This window comes from Montipora capricornis, chromosome 13 (genome assembly GCF_036669925.1).
Source record: "Montipora capricornis isolate CH-2021 chromosome 13, ASM3666992v2, whole genome shotgun sequence".
Classification (NCBI taxonomy): domain Eukaryota; kingdom Metazoa; phylum Cnidaria; class Anthozoa; order Scleractinia; family Acroporidae; genus Montipora; species Montipora capricornis.
This window is the reverse complement of record NC_090895.1, coordinates 14,215,480-14,235,479: the sequence shown is the minus strand read 5'-3', so window position 1 is coordinate 14,235,479 and position 20,000 is coordinate 14,215,480. Positions and strand designations below refer to the sequence as shown.

General features: G+C 39.1%; 2 protein-coding genes across 2 annotated transcripts in view; both read right to left on the bottom strand.

Moving 5' to 3' along the window:
• The window catches only part of LOC138030578 (uncharacterized), a 12,525-nt gene extending 5,770 nt beyond the window's left edge, over positions 1-6,755 (bottom strand). Inside the window, exons 1-4 of the mRNA XM_068878475.1 lie at positions 6,704-6,755; positions 6,003-6,620; positions 4,633-4,695; positions 4,218-4,280 (exon numbers count right to left, since the gene is read on the bottom strand). Coding sequence (XP_068734576.1) covers positions 4,218-4,280; positions 4,633-4,695; positions 6,003-6,620; positions 6,704-6,755 — 796 coding nt within the window. The remainder of the gene's footprint in view (positions 1-4,217; positions 4,281-4,632; positions 4,696-6,002; positions 6,621-6,703) is intronic.
• Positions 6,756-15,068: 8,313 nt separating this feature from the next.
• LOC138030576 (NLR family CARD domain-containing protein 3-like) overlaps positions 15,069-20,000 on the bottom strand; it is a 22,753-nt gene continuing 17,821 nt past the window's right edge. Inside the window, exons 5-8 of the mRNA XM_068878473.1 lie at positions 19,189-19,251; positions 18,049-18,111; positions 17,884-17,925; positions 15,069-17,772 (exon numbers count right to left, since the gene is read on the bottom strand). Of these exons, the coding sequence (XP_068734574.1) occupies positions 15,077-17,772; positions 17,884-17,925; positions 18,049-18,111; positions 19,189-19,251 (2,864 nt within the window). The 3' untranslated portion in view covers positions 15,069-15,076. The remainder of the gene's footprint in view (positions 17,773-17,883; positions 17,926-18,048; positions 18,112-19,188; positions 19,252-20,000) is intronic.

Below are 20,000 nucleotides of genomic sequence, written 5' to 3'. Positions count from 1 at the left end.
CTTTGTTCAGGAATGAAACTCGAATTTTTATTGTCAACTGGAAGTAAATAACAATCATCTGCACTCTTTTGGACATAAAGAAAAAGTTGATTTGTCTGTTTGTTTTCCTCTAAAATGCGATCGAACAACTTGAGTGCTTTATAATCTGTTTCCCCAACTGGTTTTCGATGTGCCTCGACAGTGACAAGAAAATTTTGCCCTAATGTTATAAACACGTAATCGCAATGAGTTCTCGTAAAATTAGGGGGAAATTTCACTAACTTGTGTTTTCAGAAGTTTGTCTAAAAGCACCTAAACGTTATTTAAGTGTTGGAGCGGATCTTGTTTGAAGTTTGTCCTTTCTTGGTTGCATTGCTGTATTTTGCCGATTCTTGTTCCAAGCCAAGCTGGCGTGTTTCAATGAAATACATCAAAATGTGAATGACCTCGTTTTCAGAGATCAAATGGAATAAGGCAAGTGGTCAAAACTACAACACTCGAACAGGACCCACCAAACCACAAAATAGATGGTGGTGTCTGCCTGCACCCCCCTTGCTTAATGTCAAAAGATGGTGTCTATATTGCATAGCCACCCCTCTATCCAGCAGTAAAAAATTACAGTGAGATTCAAACCTCACTTTTCTTGTTTGTGTAGTAATGCCGACTCTTGCTAGCTGAATATTCCTGTGTCAACTCAAATTTAAAAGCCAATAAAATGTTGTCGATAATGTTCATGTGATAAGTTTGAAGATAGGTGGTGTCTTTGACAACCCCTCTACCCCAAAGGTGGGTCCTGTTTGTCATTTTGAGTATAGTAGTTTTGACTAGTTCCCTAAAGAACATCAGTAAAACTCTTCTTTGACCTTGAACTGACAAAGTTTTTTTTATGGCTGATTTTAGCATGATTCCTATTCGCTGGCTATTCGCAGTTGACTGTGAAATGGCTTTTTTTCCTTTTCCATTCGCTCGCTGAGGTTGTGCTTGTTTTCTTTTAAAATTCATGTGGTGCAAGAAAAATTCATTGCCAAACTGATGAATTCCAAAGTAAATTTCACTCGAAAACCCGATACCGAACTCATCGCTTCGTGATTCATGCGATATCGGTTTTCAGCGTAAAATTTACCTTGCAATTCACTCATTAGGCAATGAATTTTTCTGTAGAAGAAAGCAAAGAAAATGATTTAATTAGTTAAAGCAGCAACCGGAAACAACGGACAATTCGAAACCTTTTATTTTCACTAACCCTACAGGCAGTAAGAATAAATAACCAGGGATCTCCGCTTTTTGGCTTGGCTTGGCTAAATCTTTATATTATTCTTTTGAGTTTCATGTTTGAAAGCGTGGCCATAAGGGCCAATTTGCATGGAAACAAAAGATTAGTAAAATGGCGGCCATTTTGGAATATGGTGTATGCTTGTCTAGGCTATTAGAACACCATGGACACACAGAGGGAGTTGCGTTGGTCTGTCAAACCCAATTACACACATTTTACATAAAATTGTCCTTTGTAAAAGACTCCTTTGAGTTTGAATGGGCAACAGGTCTTTAGAAGGTGGGCAAATTAGTAAGAAAGTAAGTGTCGAACACTGGTAGCAGACTTTACTTTTAATTTAGTCGCCCCAAAATGCAAAGAAATAACAACAACAAAATACATCACTGGCATACTTTGAAAAAAATTGCCAAAAATTCTTAGGCAGCATTTCCATTTGAGTTAAATATTTGCAAGCCTACCATCCATCTCTCCCAGTTGATCTTTTATGTCTCCCTTTTTCCTCTTCGATGTCGCGAGCATTTCTTTAAAAAAAGGAGAAAAGATTTATAAAATAGAAAGGCTCAAACCAGTTTCAATACTTTCAAAAAACTGCACAATTTTAAGGGTAGACTCTAGGAAACTGTACACATCACCATTCGGCTACATGTATGTTATAATACCATGTAAAACAACATTTGTCCTCCAAAAAAATGTTATATATTGTGATGTAATAGGTTACCATAGCAACAAGAGATTCATCCAATATTTTGTCATTAAAGTTCCAATCTCCTCAACACACTTCTCCACTATATTTATTCTCCGAAATCATCCCAAATACAACCTGTTGTTTTGAAAGTGTGTTGAGATGATAGGCACTTTAAATGCGTATACCTTACCACTAAGTACTAACGCATTGGCCCATACATTTTATTGTCACAAAGTAACAGGCAAGGTAAATTGGAACACTTTGCAAAGTTTTAAAATAAAATTCTCTGTAGTGTATTTAGAGCTTAACATAAGAAAAGGGGGAACGTCTGTCTCATAACAAAGTCAACACCAGCCTCACTTTCATTTATTACAAGGGCAGGTTACAAAGCACACAACTGTAAAGAGGTCTATTTCTGTTCTTTCCATCTTATTCAATTTAATTTAGGATTTTGATTCGGAATGCTACTAGTCAACCCACTCTGTTAAGCATTCACATATTAATTTATCAACACTAACTGAGACATGTAGAATCATAAGTCAAATAGATACAGTCTAGAAAAGCATCTTAATCTCTTACCAAGAACTGAACTGTCTATAAACAAAGATGAATGAACTTGAACAGAAACATGTACACGTACATGTACATGTAATTTTTCAGACAAAAAGGCTAAGTTATTGAAGGTGTCAAAGTTCACAATTAATACTGTAGCATTATGAACTGTTTTAACTTTCATAACATAAACCAGGATTGTAGCATTATAAGGTACAACACATGCTTTATTTAACAGAACACACAGTTTCCCCTTTACAAGTCTAGGGTTTAGAATTGGGGTGTTTAAGCTAAGTTCACCATACATGTATTTCTTCACACAATAAAAAAGGGCAGAGGGACAGTCCACATTGTATGCAATGTGAATCGCTTCTCTTCCAACCTTTTCTGAACAAAACGTGATATTAACTAGAAGAGAAGGGATAACGACACCATGCATCTTATCATCATTCAAATCCTTGTCTGTTTAGTTTAATATGAACACACGTTTTATGAATACATTCCCTTGCTTTAGCAAATCTTGGCTAGGGAAAACCCGGTTTTAAGATAGGAGGAGATTATTTTATATTTAAAAAAAAAAACACTATCATCTTTTTACACCTTTTTGCAGGAAACAGTTTTGGCAAGTAGACTCGAGCCTGTAAGCCTAACTTAACCCATAGCCAAATTTCCAAATAGGCAATGAAACAAACCAAATTAAAGTTTTATTTGCATGCTCATTAAAAAGAAAATCTTCTTTCAAAATTCATAATACATTCAGTGCAAGGTACACTCGGCTGGAACTCGAAAAAGAAAGACTACACTGTACATGTATGTATTCTGTATCGTTTTGGTTTTCACACAGTTATTATTTTAGCCATTATCTTCTACAGCTTTGAACCCCTTATCATCTTTTGGCAGGTGAAACTATTATGAAGCTAAGAAACAAACATTCTTGGAAAGAGATGATATATAGGCAACATGAACAACTTTTAACATCACTTTCCTTTGCTAATGGGTTAATTAAGTGCTTTGAGATCCAAAATACCTATCAGCTCTTTAAGTAACTTCTTGGCATCATCATCAACCTTTTCCCGCCGTTTCAGTAATTCTCGATAGTGCTCCTCAACATCGGGACCCATGCACTCAGTTTTCAGTCGGCTGATTGCACTGGCATAAGTTGTCCCAGATCCAAGGGCTAGAAGCGCATTACTTATATCCTGCCATAACAAATTAAATGTTGCATCATCAACAGAAGCTTGGCTTGCTTGAGCATAAACTTGGTTTCTGTAACAGTTGATCCTTGCTATGTTTGCCTCAGGACTGTTATCACCAGGGAGAGGAAGCTTGTCCCAGCTTCCAGTACTGGCAGGAGGAGTGACACTGCATATATTTCTCAGCAGTACCAACAGAAGTGTAATGTCAAAGCTGGCTGATGACACAGATGAAGAAATAGTTGGGTACAGCCTTCCCCACTGTGTGGGATTCAAAATTCTTTTCTTTCTTAGGGACTGCAATGTAGGACGAGCTGCTGACAAACTCTTGTGAAGAGTAGCTGGAGGATGTATTGCATCAAAGGTGTCTCTCAGGGCCTGGGTTCCCACATCCACTAGAAGCCGGCACAGACGGGCATAGTTCGTGGTCTCCTTCGACGAAGCAAATGGAGCTGTACAAGATACAAATAAAAAGGAAATGGCTCTCAATATATCCCCTAATATTCAACCAATTCAATAAAGGGTAGGAACTAACCATGCGTCTCTTTTAGTGTGTCTTTGCTGCTGCCCTCATCTGTTTCAATCAACTTCAGGGTGGCTTAATCAAATTAAATCAACCACTTCATTAATCAATTGCAGTACATTATAAAATGATAACTTATAAAAAGAAAGTTACCAATAAAAGCATACAATGTGCATGAATGCGTATGAAGAAGGGCGACAAGAAAAGCATACGTGATCTCTTACCAAGAACTCAACTGTCTCTATAAACAAATGATAATAATAAATCATAATAATAATTACCGTGGCTAATTGCCGTCGCAAGTACAGCAACAACGCAGCTCAACAAGGTCGAACCGAAAGTATACAATGGCGCCTCTGGCAGCCGCTTTATGGTCCATGTGTGACCTTGGAGCAATATTATTTGAGTTAAATATTTGCAAGCCTACCATCCATCTCTCCCAGTTGGTCTTTTATGTCTCCCTCTTCCCTCTTCCATGTCGCGAGCATTTCTTTAAAAAAAGGAGCAAAGATTTATAAAATAGAAAGGCTCAAACCAGTTTCAAAACTTTCAAGAAACTGCACCATTTTAAGGGTAGACTCTAGGAAACTGTACGCATTTCCATTCGGCTATGTTATGGTATAATATCATGTACCACGTAAAACAACATTTGTCGTCCAACAAAATGTTATACATTGTGATGTAATAGGTTTATACCACAGCAACAAGAGATTCATCCAATGTTTTGTCATTAAAGTGCCCATCACCTCAACACACTTGCTCTCCACTTTATTTATTCTCCGAAATGACCCCAAATACATCGTGTTGTTTTTGGAATGGATTGAGGTGATAGGCACTTTTAAAATAATGCTTACACCTCACTGGTAAATGTACTAAGGCATTGGCCCCTATAGTTCTTTTATTGCCGTAAAGTAACAGGCAGGGTAAATTGGAAGCCTTTGCAAAGTTAAAAAGAAAAAAAAAATCTCTGTGGTGTATTTAGAGCTTCCTTCATGACTGCAAATTTTTAAGGTGGCTCTGAATCAGCCCCAATAATTATTTTTTTTACCTGCAGAAAATTTTATCCTAGCCTGTTAATTACTTCCCAATGATACAAAATAGGGGTCACCGGGTTAGATTTTCCTTAAAAATGCTATATGCATAAACCATACATGTGCTGTATGTATCTCCATCTCGTAATCTCATTGATCCTATTATGATGTTCTGAAGAAAAACAGAAGTGATTTTTATCAAGCCAAATATTTAAATTTATGTTCTTTCCATCTTATTCAATTTAATTTAGGATTTTGATTCTGAATGCTACTAGTCAATCCACTCTATAAGCATTCACATACAGTGTATCTACACTAACTGAGACATGTAGAATCATAAGTCAAATAGATACAGTCTAGAGAAGACTTAGTATATTAATGTCTTTATACATGTACCAAGAACTGAACTGTCTCTAAACAAAGATTAATGAACTTGAATAGAAACGTGTACACTGCAACAATGAAACAAGCCAATTTGCCAAATAGGCAACGAAACAAACCAAATGAAATTTTTATCTGCATGCTCATCAGCTAGACAGTCTCCCTTCAAAATTCATAATACATTCAGTGGAAGGTCCACTCAGCCAGGACCCGAAAAAGAAGACTATGTACTCTGTATACATGTAGTTTTGGTTTTCACAAAGTTATAATTTTAGACATTATCTTCCACAGGTTTCAACCTTGTATCATCTTTTCGCAGGCAAAACTATTTTAAAGCTAAGAAATGAACGTTCTTTAAGGATAGAGATGATATTTATAGGCATACCTTTCAGCTCTTCAAGTGTCTTCTTCGAGTTAGCATCATCCTTTTCCCTCTGTTTTAGTAATTCTCGATAGTGCACTTCAACATCAGGATCCATGTATTCAGTCTTCAGTCGGCTGATTGCACTGGCATAAGTTGTCCCAGATCCAAGGGCTAGAAGCGCATTACTTATATCCTGCCATAACAAATTAAATGTTGCATCATCAACAGAAGCTTGGCTTGCTTGAGCATAAACTTGGTTTCTGTAACAGTTGATCCTTGCTATGTTTGCCTCAGGACTTGTATCACCAGGAAGAGGAAGATTGCCCCAGCTTCCAGTACTGGCAGGAGGACTCAAACCACATATATTTCGCAGCAATACCATCAAAAGTGTAATGTCAAAGCTGGCTGATGACACAGATGAAGAAATAGTTGGGTACAGCTTTCCCAGCTGTGTGGGATTCAAAATTCCCTTCTTTCTCAGTGACTGCAATGTAGGATGAGCAGATGACAAAACTCTGTGAAGAGCAGCTGGAGGATGTATTGCATCAAAGGTGTCCCTCAGGGCCTGGGTTCCCACATGTACTAGAAGCCGGCTCAGACGGGCATAGTTGGTCGTCTCCTTCGACGAAGCAAATGGAGCTGTACAAGATACAAATATAAAGGAAATGGCTCTCAATATATCCCCTAATATTCAACCACTTCAATAAAGTGTAGGAACTAACCATGCGTCTCTTTTAGTGTGTCTTTGCTGCTGCTTTCATCTGGCTCAAGCATCTTCAGGGTGGCTTAATAAAAAAAAAATCAACCACTTGATTAATCAATTGCAATACATTATAAAATGATAACTTATAAAAAGAAAGTTACCAATAAAAGCATACAATGTGCATGAATACGTATGAAGAAGGGCGACAAGAACGGTATAATTATGTGATCTCTTACCAAGAACTTACACTGCGACGCGCCTTACCGTGGCCACCCAACAAACATTTTTTTCAAGTTAGCCAATCAGTGTGAGCGGATTTGATTGACAGACAAGCCTCCATTTGGTTCTTGCGCGTTGAAACTTTCTATGGAGGTGTGTCTGTCAATCAAATTCGCGTGTCTTGATCAGTAGCTAACTTGTAAAAATGTTTGTTGGGTGGCCACGGTATAACGCGTCGCACTGTAACTGTCTCTACAAACAAATAATAATAATAAATCATAATAATTACCGTGGCTGATCACCGTCGCAAGTACAGCAACAACGCAGCTCAACAAGGTCGAACCGAAAGTATACAATGGCGCCTCTGGCAGCCGCAATACGGTCCATGCGTGACCTTGGATCACAGCTTACAGCCAGCTGGAATCAGCTGTATGTTGGTTTTTTGCTGAGGGGGAGAAAACCGGAGAACCCGGAGAAAAACCTTCGGAGCAGAGTAGAGAACCAACACAAACTCAACCCTCTTATGTCGTCAGGTCTGGGAATCGAACTTGGGCCATATTGGTGGGAGGTGAGTGTTCTCACTACTGCATTATCCCTGCTCCTGCACAAAGGTGAATGAACTTCACTTAGGACAGGAGATACATGTACAGTAAGAGTTGACATTGCTTTGTCATCGAATCGAGAATTGACACGACAACATTTGGCAGGATTTCCACGTAAGGCCTCTATTTCATTATGTATACACTCCTGTGTTTTAAGATAACGATAGCAGTGACAATAAACCATCATAAAACCTGTGAACTTTTTTCTTCCGAATTTCATGTTCTTTTTGTATCAATGGAAAAAAAAGGGACTACTACACTGTATGTAAGAGATAACTAATGACAACGGAGGTTTAAATTTTAGGAATTATATAAATCCTGAGAGCCAACTAGGTGCAAGGGATGTTGTGACTTAATATTATTGTCGTCATATGCAGTAACACCTTAAATATAATAATAATAATAATAATAATAATAATAATAATAATAATAATAATAATCATAATAACAATAATTGGAAAGAAGAGAAACTGGAGCGCTCCTGGTCCAGACAAACTAGCAAAGTACTGGTGGAAGAAAGCTGAGGTGTTGCATAATGGTGTCACAGCAAGCTTTAAGGCAATTTCTATGGCCCAGACTGATTTTCCTATTTGTTTGGTTTGCGTGGGGCAAAACATCACTGATCCCCAAACCGGGAGAATTTTCAAGTAACAACCAAAGGCCGATAACATGCCTCAACACAGTTTACAAATGGTTTACTGCATGTCTGTTGGTTCCAATGGATGAGCACCTGGAGGAACATGGTTTAATGGAGGCTGAGCAGAGGGGAGCTAAGAAGGGGTGCAGTGGAACAATGGATAATTTGTTGATCGACAAAATGGTCACACAAGACTGTCATCGTGGGAAAAGGAACCTGAGTATGGCATGGGTAGACGTCACAAAGGCATATGACTCCGTTGATCATGATTGGCTTTGCAAAATGATGGAAGTACATCGATGCCCGAGATGTCTGGAAATGGTGGTTAACAAGCTTTGCAGCACATGGAACACCAAGATTGTCACCACAACAAAGTTAGGCAAGGAAATATCAGAGACTATCCATTTTAAACAAGGTCTTCCCCAAGGAGACTCGCTATGCCCAAGGCTTTTTACCATCTGCTTAAACCCCACCGCATGGTCACTTAAGGCGACAAAGGGGTATAGATTGTCTAAGCCACTGAACACTAAGGTGACGGACCTTCTCTACATTGACAATCTTAAGATCTATGCAGCGTCGGAGAAGAAGTTGAATACTGTTCTCAGATCAACCAGAGGAAAGACGCAACACATAGGGCTTCAGTGGAACCCGAAGAAGGGCTCAGTCGTGCATGTTAAGAGGGGTGTAAAAGTGGAAGATGTGGAAGGAGTTAAGTTTGACGAGTCATCAGTCATACAGTGTTTGAAAGAAGGCAAGCAGTACAAATTTCGTGGAGTACTGGAAACATTGGGACAAGAAGGTCAATTGGCCTTTAAGGTTGCCTCAGAGGAGTATTTGAAGAGACTCTCTGTTATATGGTCGAGCCCTCTTTCAGATTACCATCGAGTGCTAGCTTCAAACCAGTATGCCCTGCCTGTTCTGAGTTATTTGATGTGGACCCAGCACCTGCCAGTCACTGACCTTCAACAAATCAATCGAGAAGCACGCAAGATCATGGTCAGCAATGGTGGTAAACATCCTCTGGGTTCAACGGCATTGTGCTATCTATCGCGGGATCAGGGCGGGTGAGGCCTGAGATCGGTGGAGGAGGAGTATAAGGCCATCAAGATCAAAGGCGCACTTAAACTGTTCAAGAACACTGATCCGACAATGGAGCTTGTTTGGAAGTTCAAAGAACGTTCAGGTGTGCTAGGCCATAGCTCACTCATCAAGGAGGCGACAAAGTTTAGTAGAGATCTTGGATTAGAGCTATCTCTTACATACCCTACCCCAATGTGCTGCACGGAGGAAGGTGAAGTAGTGAAAGAGTCAAAGATCAAGCAAAAGCTAAGAAGCGCACAGCAGAAGAAATTGAAAGATCAGGTATCAGACCAGGCTTGGCAGGGAAAGTTGATAGCTTCTCGATGGGAGGAAGAACAAGAAGGCTCTGGAAGAAGGGATGACCGACAATCCCATAACTTTAGTTGGCTGTGGCAATGGAGGACATGCCCGCCATATGTTATCGCTGGCGTGTTTGAGCTGTACGAACAGTTACTTCCTACCCGAGTGTACCAGAGTAAGAAGACAAGAACGGGGTCAGACCACACTATGTCCCATTTATGTGGCAAGCCAGCTGAGACGGTGGCACACGTATTTAGCTGGTTGCTCTGCGCTTGCGCAGTCCAAATATCTGCAACGGCATAATGCGGTCTTGAAAGTAATTTTTTTTGAGATGCTGCACAGCCTAGACCTAATGGACAGTGTACCGCCATGGTATTCACTGAGCGCAAGTCTTCTGGGATGTCCCTGTTCATGCAGATCATGTGGCGGTGAGAGCTAACAGAATTGACGCCCGCATAGTGGATAGCACAGCTAAATCTGTCCTCTTGCTGGAGATGAGCTGTCCTTGGATGAACAACAGGGAGATCAAGAGCTGCGAGAAGACGGAAAAGTATGCCCCATTGTGACTAGAATTGAAGAAGCAGTTTCCTGGATATCAAGTGAAACAGTTTAACATGGATGTGTTAGGAGGATACAGTGAGGAACTGGTGAGCACCATCCGAAGTCTTGTAGGAGTTAAAAGGGGCAAAGAAGTACTGTTGAAAATGCAGACGGTCGTTTTGTCTGAACATCTGAAGATTTTTCAAAGTGTTAACATAAGCAGATACTAACTCCCGCGAGAGACAACAGAACAATTATTTAGGATCATTTTACAAGCTTTAATATTATTGTTTTAATAGGTCTGAAGATATTCATTTCACATTTCTACCTTTTTAAGAATCGAAGTTAACCTTTCAATTCGTTTATATATAGATAGATGTGTGTAGATACGAACTTTTTGGACATATTCAGGTTATTTTTACAGCCTTTAGGTTGCGCAATTGCGCCCTATTGAGCTATGTGCTAAGCTAATGTAGCATACGAACGTTTATACTGCATAATAATTACCTATCATAAGGACAACTCAGTCAGCCAGTTGATGAGAGAAATCACAATCATAGAGGACATTTTATGAAAATTAATAAAGTCGCCCCAAAATGCAAAGAAATCACAACAAAATACATCACTGGCATACTTTGAAAAAAATTGCCACAAATTATTAGGCAGCATTTCCATTTGAGTTAAATAGTTGCCAGCCTACCATACATCTCTCCCAGTTGGCCTTTTATGTCTTCCTCTTCCTTCATCCATGTGGTGAGCATTTCTTGAAAAAAAGGAGAAAAGATAACATTAAAAGGCTCAAACCAGTTTCAATACTTTCAAGAAACTGCACCATTTTAAGGGAAGACTCTAGGAAACTCTAGGCATCCCCATTTGGCTATGTTATCGTACATGTACCACGTAAAACAACATTAATTTGTCGTCCAACAAAATGTTACATTGTATATATTGTGATGTAATAGGTTTATACCATAGCAACAACAGATTCATCCAATATTTTGTCATTAAAGTGCCCATCACCTCAACACACTTCTCCACTTTATTTATCCTCCAAAATGATCCCAAATACATCGTGTTGTTTTAAAAATGTATTGAGGTGATAGGCACTTTTAAAATAATGCTTATACCTCACTGGTAAATGTACTAAGGCATTGGCCCCTATAGTTCTTTTATTGTCGTAAAGTAACAGGCAGGGTACATGTAAATTGGAAGACTTTGCAAAGTTGAAAAGAAAAAAAATCTCTGTGGTGTATTTAGAGCTTCCTTCATGACTGCAAATTTTAAGGTGGCTCTGAATCAGCCCCAATAATTATTTTTTAACCTGCAGAAAATTTTATCCTAGCCTGTTGATTACTTCCCAATGATACAAAATAGGGGTCACCAGGTTAGATTTTCCTTCAAAAATGCTATGTGCATAAACCATACATGTGCTGTATGTATCTCCATCTCGTAATCTCATTGATCCGATCATGATTTTCTGAAGAAAAACAGAAGCGATTTTTATCAAGCCAAATATTTAAATTCCATCTTATTCAATTTAATTTAGGATTTTGATTCTGAATGCTACTAGTCAATCCACTCTATTAAGCATTCACATACAGTGTATCTACACTAACTGAGACATGTAGAATCATAAGTCAAATAGATACAGTCTAGAGAAGACTTAGTATATTAATGTCTTTATACATGTACCAAGAACTGAACTGTCTCTAAACAAAGATTAATGAACTTGAATAGAAACGTGTATACTGCAACAATGAAACAAGCCAATTTGCCAAATAGGCAACGAAACAAACCAAATGAATTTTTATCTGCATGCTCATCAGCTAGACAGTCTCCCTTCAAAATTCATAATACATTCAGTGGAAGGTCCACTCAGCTGGGACTCGAAAAAGAAGACTATGTACTCTATACATGTAGTTTTGGTTTTCACAAAGTTATTATTTTAGCCATTATCTTCCACAGGAAGATAATGAACCCCTTATCATCTATTGGCAGGCAAAACTATTTTAAAGCTAAGAAATGAACGTGCTACACGGCCAACGTTTCTAAATAACGTAATCCTTCCTTGTACTTGTACATATCAATTGCCTTGAAATTGACATCTTCAATTCTTATGATCTGCTCCCGTCTGACCTTGTAGCTCAGTCGGTTGAGCAGCGGTGATCTAACCCGAAGGTCGTGTGTTTCATTTCTCTGTCCTTGTGGTTTACATCGGTTCAATTTCTCTGTCCTTGTGGTTTACATGCACTTCACATTACCCTGCAATAGTTAATTCTGCTGTGACAAGAGACTGACTTTGAACTGTTCCACCTTTTGTTTTCTTTTGTGTCAGTGGACTATTATGTAAGAGAAAACTACCGACATCAGAGGTTTTTAGGAATATACATCCCGATGATCACAGGCGCAAGGGTTGTTGTGATTTTGGTATGATGTGATGTTATAAACACATCAGAATGTAGTAACATGATTAATTAATAATCATACCGCTAAGCAATGTACAACTCAGTCTGCCAGTTAAGGAGACAAATCACATACACAACAATTTTTGAAAATTAAAATTGATTCAATCATTTAATCACCCCAAATAAGAAAAAAACAAAAAAAAGGAGAAATCATTGACGTCATTACCCAGCAGACAGGTTAAAGGTATTCGAGGAAGATGGCCGCATTTTCCTTCGCTCGGTGATTAGTGATATTGTTTTGAACTAAAGAGACCCAAAAATGCCCACTAGAAAGGGAAAGAAAGTAGAAGAGGATTTTGAAGTGTATGGGAGGAGTAGTTCTGTATTTCTCACGTGTGTAACTTTTTTTTCACCCTACTTCTTCTTTATTGTTAAGCCTTTACTTTTTTTTCATTTGATGACAATTATCAACTTTTCACTACTGTACTAGTAATTTACATGTAGTTAACTGGGGCACAATATTAGTTAACCTAGAGGTGCCCCTTTCCTCTTCGAGTAATTTGTCAAATATTAATCTTAATTTATGAATTGAAATTTATCTGGGCCCGGTTGTTCGAAGGCCGATTAACTTAATCCAGGATTTGCGTAAACTTTTGTTTCAAGTTTTAACCTTTTGGTGAAAGTTTCTTTTGCTTATTTTTGTTTTTCAAGATTGACTTCTTCTAAGGTAAAGTTTTGCCGAATATAAGCGTTGAACAGCACTTGGGAGTAGAGAAATAAACTCCTTGGTTAATTTTTAATCTGGGATTAGCGTTAATTGGCTTTTGAACAACCGGGCCCTGAAGGGGAGAAATAAAATACACAAAATACTCAACACTACCCAATATTTTGTCTTTAACTTCTTATAACCAAAAAACGATCCTGGTGACCCCTATTTTGTATTGCCTGAAAGTAACTGCCAAGGTAAATACGAACGCTCCGCAAAGAGAAAAAATTCTCTGGAGTGGATTTAGAGCTACCTTCATGAGTGGAAAAATTAAGGTGGCTCTGAATCTGCTCCCAATAATTTTCTTAACCACGTAGAGAATTTTACCCTAGCCTGTTCATTACTTCTCAGCAATATAAGATGGACGTCATCAGGTGCGTTTTCCTTTAAAAAACTATATGAACTATATGCAGAATCTCCATCATCTCATCTCACTAACCCTGTTAATGATTTTCAGAGGATAAAATAGCACTGATTTTTATGAAGTTATATGTATGTTCTCTTTCATCTTATTCAATTTTTCATCTTAATTTAGGTTTTTGAATTCTGAACACTACTAGTCAGTCCATCCTCCATAGCACATACCATGATACACTAGTGACATTTCTAGTTCTTTTGCTATTGTTACTATGAATAACAATGTGTGGTGCTTGTTTTATTCAGTTAAGTAACACACCTTTCACTTCTCCAACTTCTGACTTCAGCATTTCTGGATTAAAACACAAAACGAGATACACATAGTGAGGCAATAATGCGATAGGCATTGGCCCTTTACTGGTTTGTTTCACCTTAACACCTCGACCTTTTCCTTTTGTACTCCCTAAAGGGTCCTAAGTTAGTTTGACGAAACTTGTTGGAGAATAAACAAGTTTTACAGATCCAGTTCGCAGAGTGCTGCTCACTAGTTTAGTTTTTTTAAATTATGTGACATTTAATTGACAGGGATTTCTTTATGCGGGCAGTGTTACACATCCAGTTATAGGATTCCTCAGTCACATTGCACAATACAAACGATGTAACCACCATCCAAAAGCACAAATCTATACTTTAAAGCGTGATTTTGTTCACATTGCCGTCATGTTCACTGTATTCATCACATCAATTTCCTACCCCTCATTAAACTTTGCCGAGTAAAGACATGCGAGACTTTCCTGGCTGGTGTTATAGCTTTGTCGTGTTTCCTTTGTCCCAAAATTATGAAATGGGACTCCAGTAATTTTAACAAAAATGACACTTATCTGAATGAAAAATGAAACAATAGACCAAATCAGTTAACTCAATGTTGTACCCAATTCAACCCTTTGAGAATAACAAGTGTTGTTCCAGGTATTTCCATGTCATTTATATGTGAATGCTATATTATAATGCACATACAATACACAAAGAATTTTGACCCCATGAGATTTGAACACTGAGTTAACCAAATTGGTCTGTTATTCTGGTCCAAGGGATGCCAGTGCAACAGCACCTGAGTCACTGATTTCATGGCAAGACAAATCCAAATTTGTCAGCGTTGAACTGATTTCCACCGCTTTAGCCAGTGCAGCAACACCCAAGCCACCGATTCGATTGTCAGTCAAATTCAACCCTGTCAGCGTTGAATTGATTTCCACTGCTTCAGCCAGAGCAGCAGCACCCGAGTCACCAATTCTGTTGTCAGACAAACCCAAGGTTGCCAGCGTTGAATTGATTTCCACTGCTTTAGCCAGTGCAGCAGCACCTGTGTCACCGATTCCATTGCCAGACAAATACAACTCTGTCAGCGTTGAACTGATTTCGAGTGCTTTAGCCAGTGCAGCAACACCCAAGTCACCGATTCGATTCTCAGACAAATTCAACCCTGTCAGCGTTGAATTGATTTCCATGCTTTAGCCAGTGCAGCAGCACCTGAGTCACCAATTCCATTGCCAGCCAAACCCAAGTATTTCAGCGTTGAATTGATTTCCACTGCTTTAGCCAGAGCAGCAGCACCCGAGTCACCAATTCTGTTGTCAGACAAACCCAAGGTTGTCAGCGTTGAATTGATTTCCACTGCTTTAGCCAGTGCAGCAGCACCTGTGTCACCGATTCCATTGCCAGACAAATACAACTCTGTCAGCGTTGAACTGATTTCCATTGCTTTGTCCAGTGCAGCAGCACCCAAGTCACCGATTCTATTGCCAAACAAATTCAAAAATATCAGCTTTGAATTGATTTCCACTGCTTTAGCCAGTGCAGCAGCACCCGAGTCATCAATTCCGTTGCCAGACAAACCCAAGGTTGCCAGCGTTGAATTGATTTCCACTGCTTTAGCCAGTGCAGTAGCACCTGAGTCACCAATTCCATTGCCAGACAAATGCAACACTCTCAGTGTTGAATTGATTTCCACTGCTTTAGCCAGTGCAGCAGCACCTGAGTCACCGATTGCATTGCCAGACAAACCCAAGGTTGCCAGCGTTGAATTGGTTTCCACTGCTTTAGCCAGTGCAGCAGCACCCAATTCACCAATTCCATTGCCAGACAAATGCAAGTGTGTCAGTGTTGAATTCATTTCCACTGCTTTAGCCAGTGCAGCAGCTCCCGAGTCGCCAGTTACATTGCCACACAACTCCAACCTTTTCAGCGTTGAATTGATTTCCACTGCTTTAGCCAGAGCAACAGCACCTGTGTCACTGATTCCATTGTCAAACAAATACAACTCTGTCAGCGTTGAACTGATTTCCTGTGCTTTAGCCAGTGCAGCAACACCCAAGTCACCAATTCGATTGTCACACAAATTCAACTCTGTCAGCGTGGAATTGATTTCCACTGCTTTAGCCAGTGCAGCAGCACCCGACTCACCGATTCCATTGCCAGGCAAACCCAAGGTTGCCAGCATTGAATTGATTTCCACTGCTTTAGCAAGTGCAGCAGCACCTGTGTCACCAATTCTATTGCCAGACAAATACAACTCTGTCAGCGTTGAATTGATTTCCACTGCTTTTGCCAGTGCAGCAGCACCTGTGTCACCGATTCCATTGCCAGACAAATACAACTTTGTCAGCGTTGAGTTTGTTGCCATTGCGTGAGCCAGTATAGCAGCGCCACTGTCACCCATCTCCTGTCGACAGGAAATACACTGAATTTCAAGAACCAAACCAAGAGAACGCGCCAATTCTTTTCGAAAGGTACCCTGTTCGTTTTCACATTCTTTAATACAATTCAATGCAGTGCATAGATAGTTATCACTTTTTGTCCCTTCAATTAATTGGTTGATTTGACTTGCTATACTTGCCATAAGTGCCATGGCTTTTGCCTCGGACTGTTGAGCCAAGATACCACATGTAAACATGAGGACCTGTTCAAACTCCTTAAAATATCTTCTCTCAGCAAGTAGGCTATCAGGACTAATAATCTCATTGACAAGCTGGCAACTGAGATAAAATGCAGCAAAGAACTCCTGAAAGCTCTTGTGTAGAAACCCATAGTAGCAGCTCGGTCTTCGTTTGCTACGTCCAGGCTGAGCCGACAGAAATCCCAATTCAGGTATTAAGTTGCCAGTACCATTTTGGAATGCACTGTCGTTGAAATACATTTCATCGTTGAGTAAGCCATTCAACGCTATACAACCAAGATGTTTTAATTCAGCGTGGTATAATTGTGTTAGGTCTTCGTCTGTTTTTGGTAATTCTTTCTTTTTTCTATACCTTCTCAGCACACACTGCACTATTTCGACGTAAAGCAGAGTTCTACCTTTTGGCAAATCTCCTTGAAAGTCTTCGCAAAGGAGGCAAAGAAGTGCTGCATTCAATGGATTTGCAGTTACTTCCCTAAGGCTTGCGTCTGAGTGCAGCCTTTCCAAGAGCTTTGTCGCCAGATGCTCCTTGGTTTTGAAATATCTCGAAATAAAACCTTCTGCATCGTATTTGGTAAATCCTTTGACCTCTAACAGGGTGTCGCAGCATTCGCGTACTTTGATTCCAGCTTTGTGGCGTGCTGTAACTATTAAGTAACATTTTGAAAGCATTCTTCCTCGAATAATCTCTTCATACACGGGTAACTTATGGGTTGGCAACTCATCCAATCCGTCAAGTATCAGCAAAACCTTTGACTGATGGTCCCGAATGAAGGTAAAGAACTTCTCTCTTTCTTCTTTCTTTATGTCTTCCGGTAAAAGCTGGTCATCAATAGCCTCCCATAAGTCAGAGGTAATGTCTCTACATTTCAACAACAGCAGCACTTTGACATCAGGAAACGATTCCTGAGCCTTACAGTTCTCAGCCCAGTCGTAAGCAACCTTGTTACAATAGGTTGTCTTTCCTATGCCTGGCTCTCCTTCAATCAAAACTCTTTTGGGTTGTGGACATTCCTTATTTGGTTTAAAGATTTCCAACATGTTGACAATGGAGTCAGTCTTAACCCCCTGTTCTTTTTTCCTGCTGACCATTTTAAGCCTGGTAAAAATGCTGTCAAGATGGAATCGAAACCCTTCGCACCACGGTAATGGCGCAAGCCATCCCTCACGGCTTTTGTACAGTTGTCGAATAACGTCAATAAAGTCAGCCGCTGGCCCATAAGCATCTGAAAGAGAGAAAGTCATTACTCGAACCTGGAAACTTTGCCAGAAGATCATAAGTTACAAGAACTTAAATTAACTCATAAAATAAAAGCCATTCAAAGCTCTCTGCCTACCTTCCATTTCATTGAGCTTGTCCTTCAAATGCCTTGACATTTCTTTAGGAATAAAAGAGACAGTCATTAAGCGAACTTTGAAAATAGCTTTTGCAGGAAAAAAAGAAAACGGTTTTTACTACGTCCTCCAGCATTAAGATTAGGCAATAAAATGTATGAACTCACTATGTGCCTCTTTTGGCGTATCTTTGCTGCTGCCTTCATCTGTTTCAAGCCTCTTCAGGATGTCTTAAGTAATCAAATCAAATCAATCAATTAAATAAAAGAACAAATAATTATTATACTTTAGGAAGTTACCAAAGCATACAAATGTACCTGAATATGTAGGAAGGGTGTCAAGAAAAATATATATTAAAAATCTCTCACCAATAACTCGACTGTCTATAAACAAAGATGAATGAACTAGACTGGACACTAACTAATACGTTTATAGATTTGGAGTTTACGTTGCTTCATTGTTGAATCACAAATTAACACAGAACAATATTTGGCAGGAGTATTGCTTGTGCGTAATTGCGAGCAACGTTTTGATTGCTATAGGAACTGACCACCACCTGCTTACAAAAAAAAAAAGGTTGTTTCCCTTCTACACAGTGGACGTGACAGTAATAATAAACATTTCCCGGCTTTTTGAATAGTTTCCCTTGGCAAGTCCATTTTCTCGCCATCTTTGAAACAATGACAAGATCTCCTGATTTTCATTTAGGATACCTGTATGTGTTGTAGTTAAAAAAAAATTCTTGGTTACAAACAATTATTTTTCAGACAAGTTTGTTTAATTTTAACTTTCCTTTGTCTAATAGACCTTATCATAATTTGAAACAAAGGAAAGTAAAAACCAAACTAGTATGAAAAATTCGTAACCTGAAGGAAAAAATATTAACTGCAGCATTTGCATTATGCATACACTCCTGTGTTATAAGGTAACATTTGATGTGACAATAGACTGTCTTTAAGCTGTTTCACTTTTTTTCTTTGAAGTTTTGAGCTCTTTTTATGGTAATGAACAAAACAAAAGCAATGGACTAGCTATTATGTAATAGATAAGTGTAATTATGTTGTTGTGAATTGTTGTCAGTAACATGTTAAAACATTTAATATTATCAATAATCATATAAGTGCAACTCACCGTCTGCCAGTTGGCGAGACAAATCACAATATAGGGGAATTTAATCGCCCCAAAATGCAAATATAAAAAATAAATAACTAAAAAAGAACGAAAGAAAGAAAAACACGTCCCTAACATACTTTGACAAAAATATCTGCCATTATCGGGCAGTTTAAGTTTAGTATTTGCCAGCCTACCTTCCATCTCTCCCAATCTGTCTTTTGTGTCTCCCTCTTCCCTGTTCCATGTAGTGAGCATTTCTTAAAAAAAATAGAAAAAAATTAGAAAAGGCACAAACAAGTTTCAATACTTTCAAGAAACTGCACCATAAAAAGGGTATCCTCTACGACACTGTATGACCATACAGCTATGTTATGGTACCGTGTATTAGAATATACTCAATCCCCGGTTATTGCATTTCTAGCTTTCTGATTCGTTCGCCAGATCCTGGTTATCAGCGAATAACCGAGGTTTTGCAGTGTGCCAAGTGTCAGTGTGTAAAAAAAAATTCGGCGCGAAGTTAAAGTTTTGTTCCTCAAAATGGCTGAAAACAATAGGTTTGGAAAAATGTCTCCCTCGAAATTACAGCAAGCTTTCGACAATGCCATTCCTTGTAACTACAAAGAAAGCCACAAAGTTTGGGATAAACATATTTAATGGTAGGAAACTGTGAAGTTCAAAGGCTCGTTAATTCTCTCTGTCGATAATTTTGTGCTTTAATGTGGCTAAATGCAATTTAGGCAAAGTTAAACTTAAGGCATGCATTCCAGCATACTTTGATACTGTGGGGGCGCCCCACAGCTTGCAGGGCCATCCTATAGCTTGCAGGGCCACGTGGCATCTATATGTTTTGTCGCGCGCATTAAGTCGCTTCACTGCTTTGATTGTCTTGCCTTTTTGGTGTTTTGGAGCTTTAATTGTCGCCTGTTAAGCCAAATAATGACGTCCCGGTCCACGAATAATAGCCGTTCTGCGGCCTTGTCTGCTACTCCGACTACAAGTTCTGGTT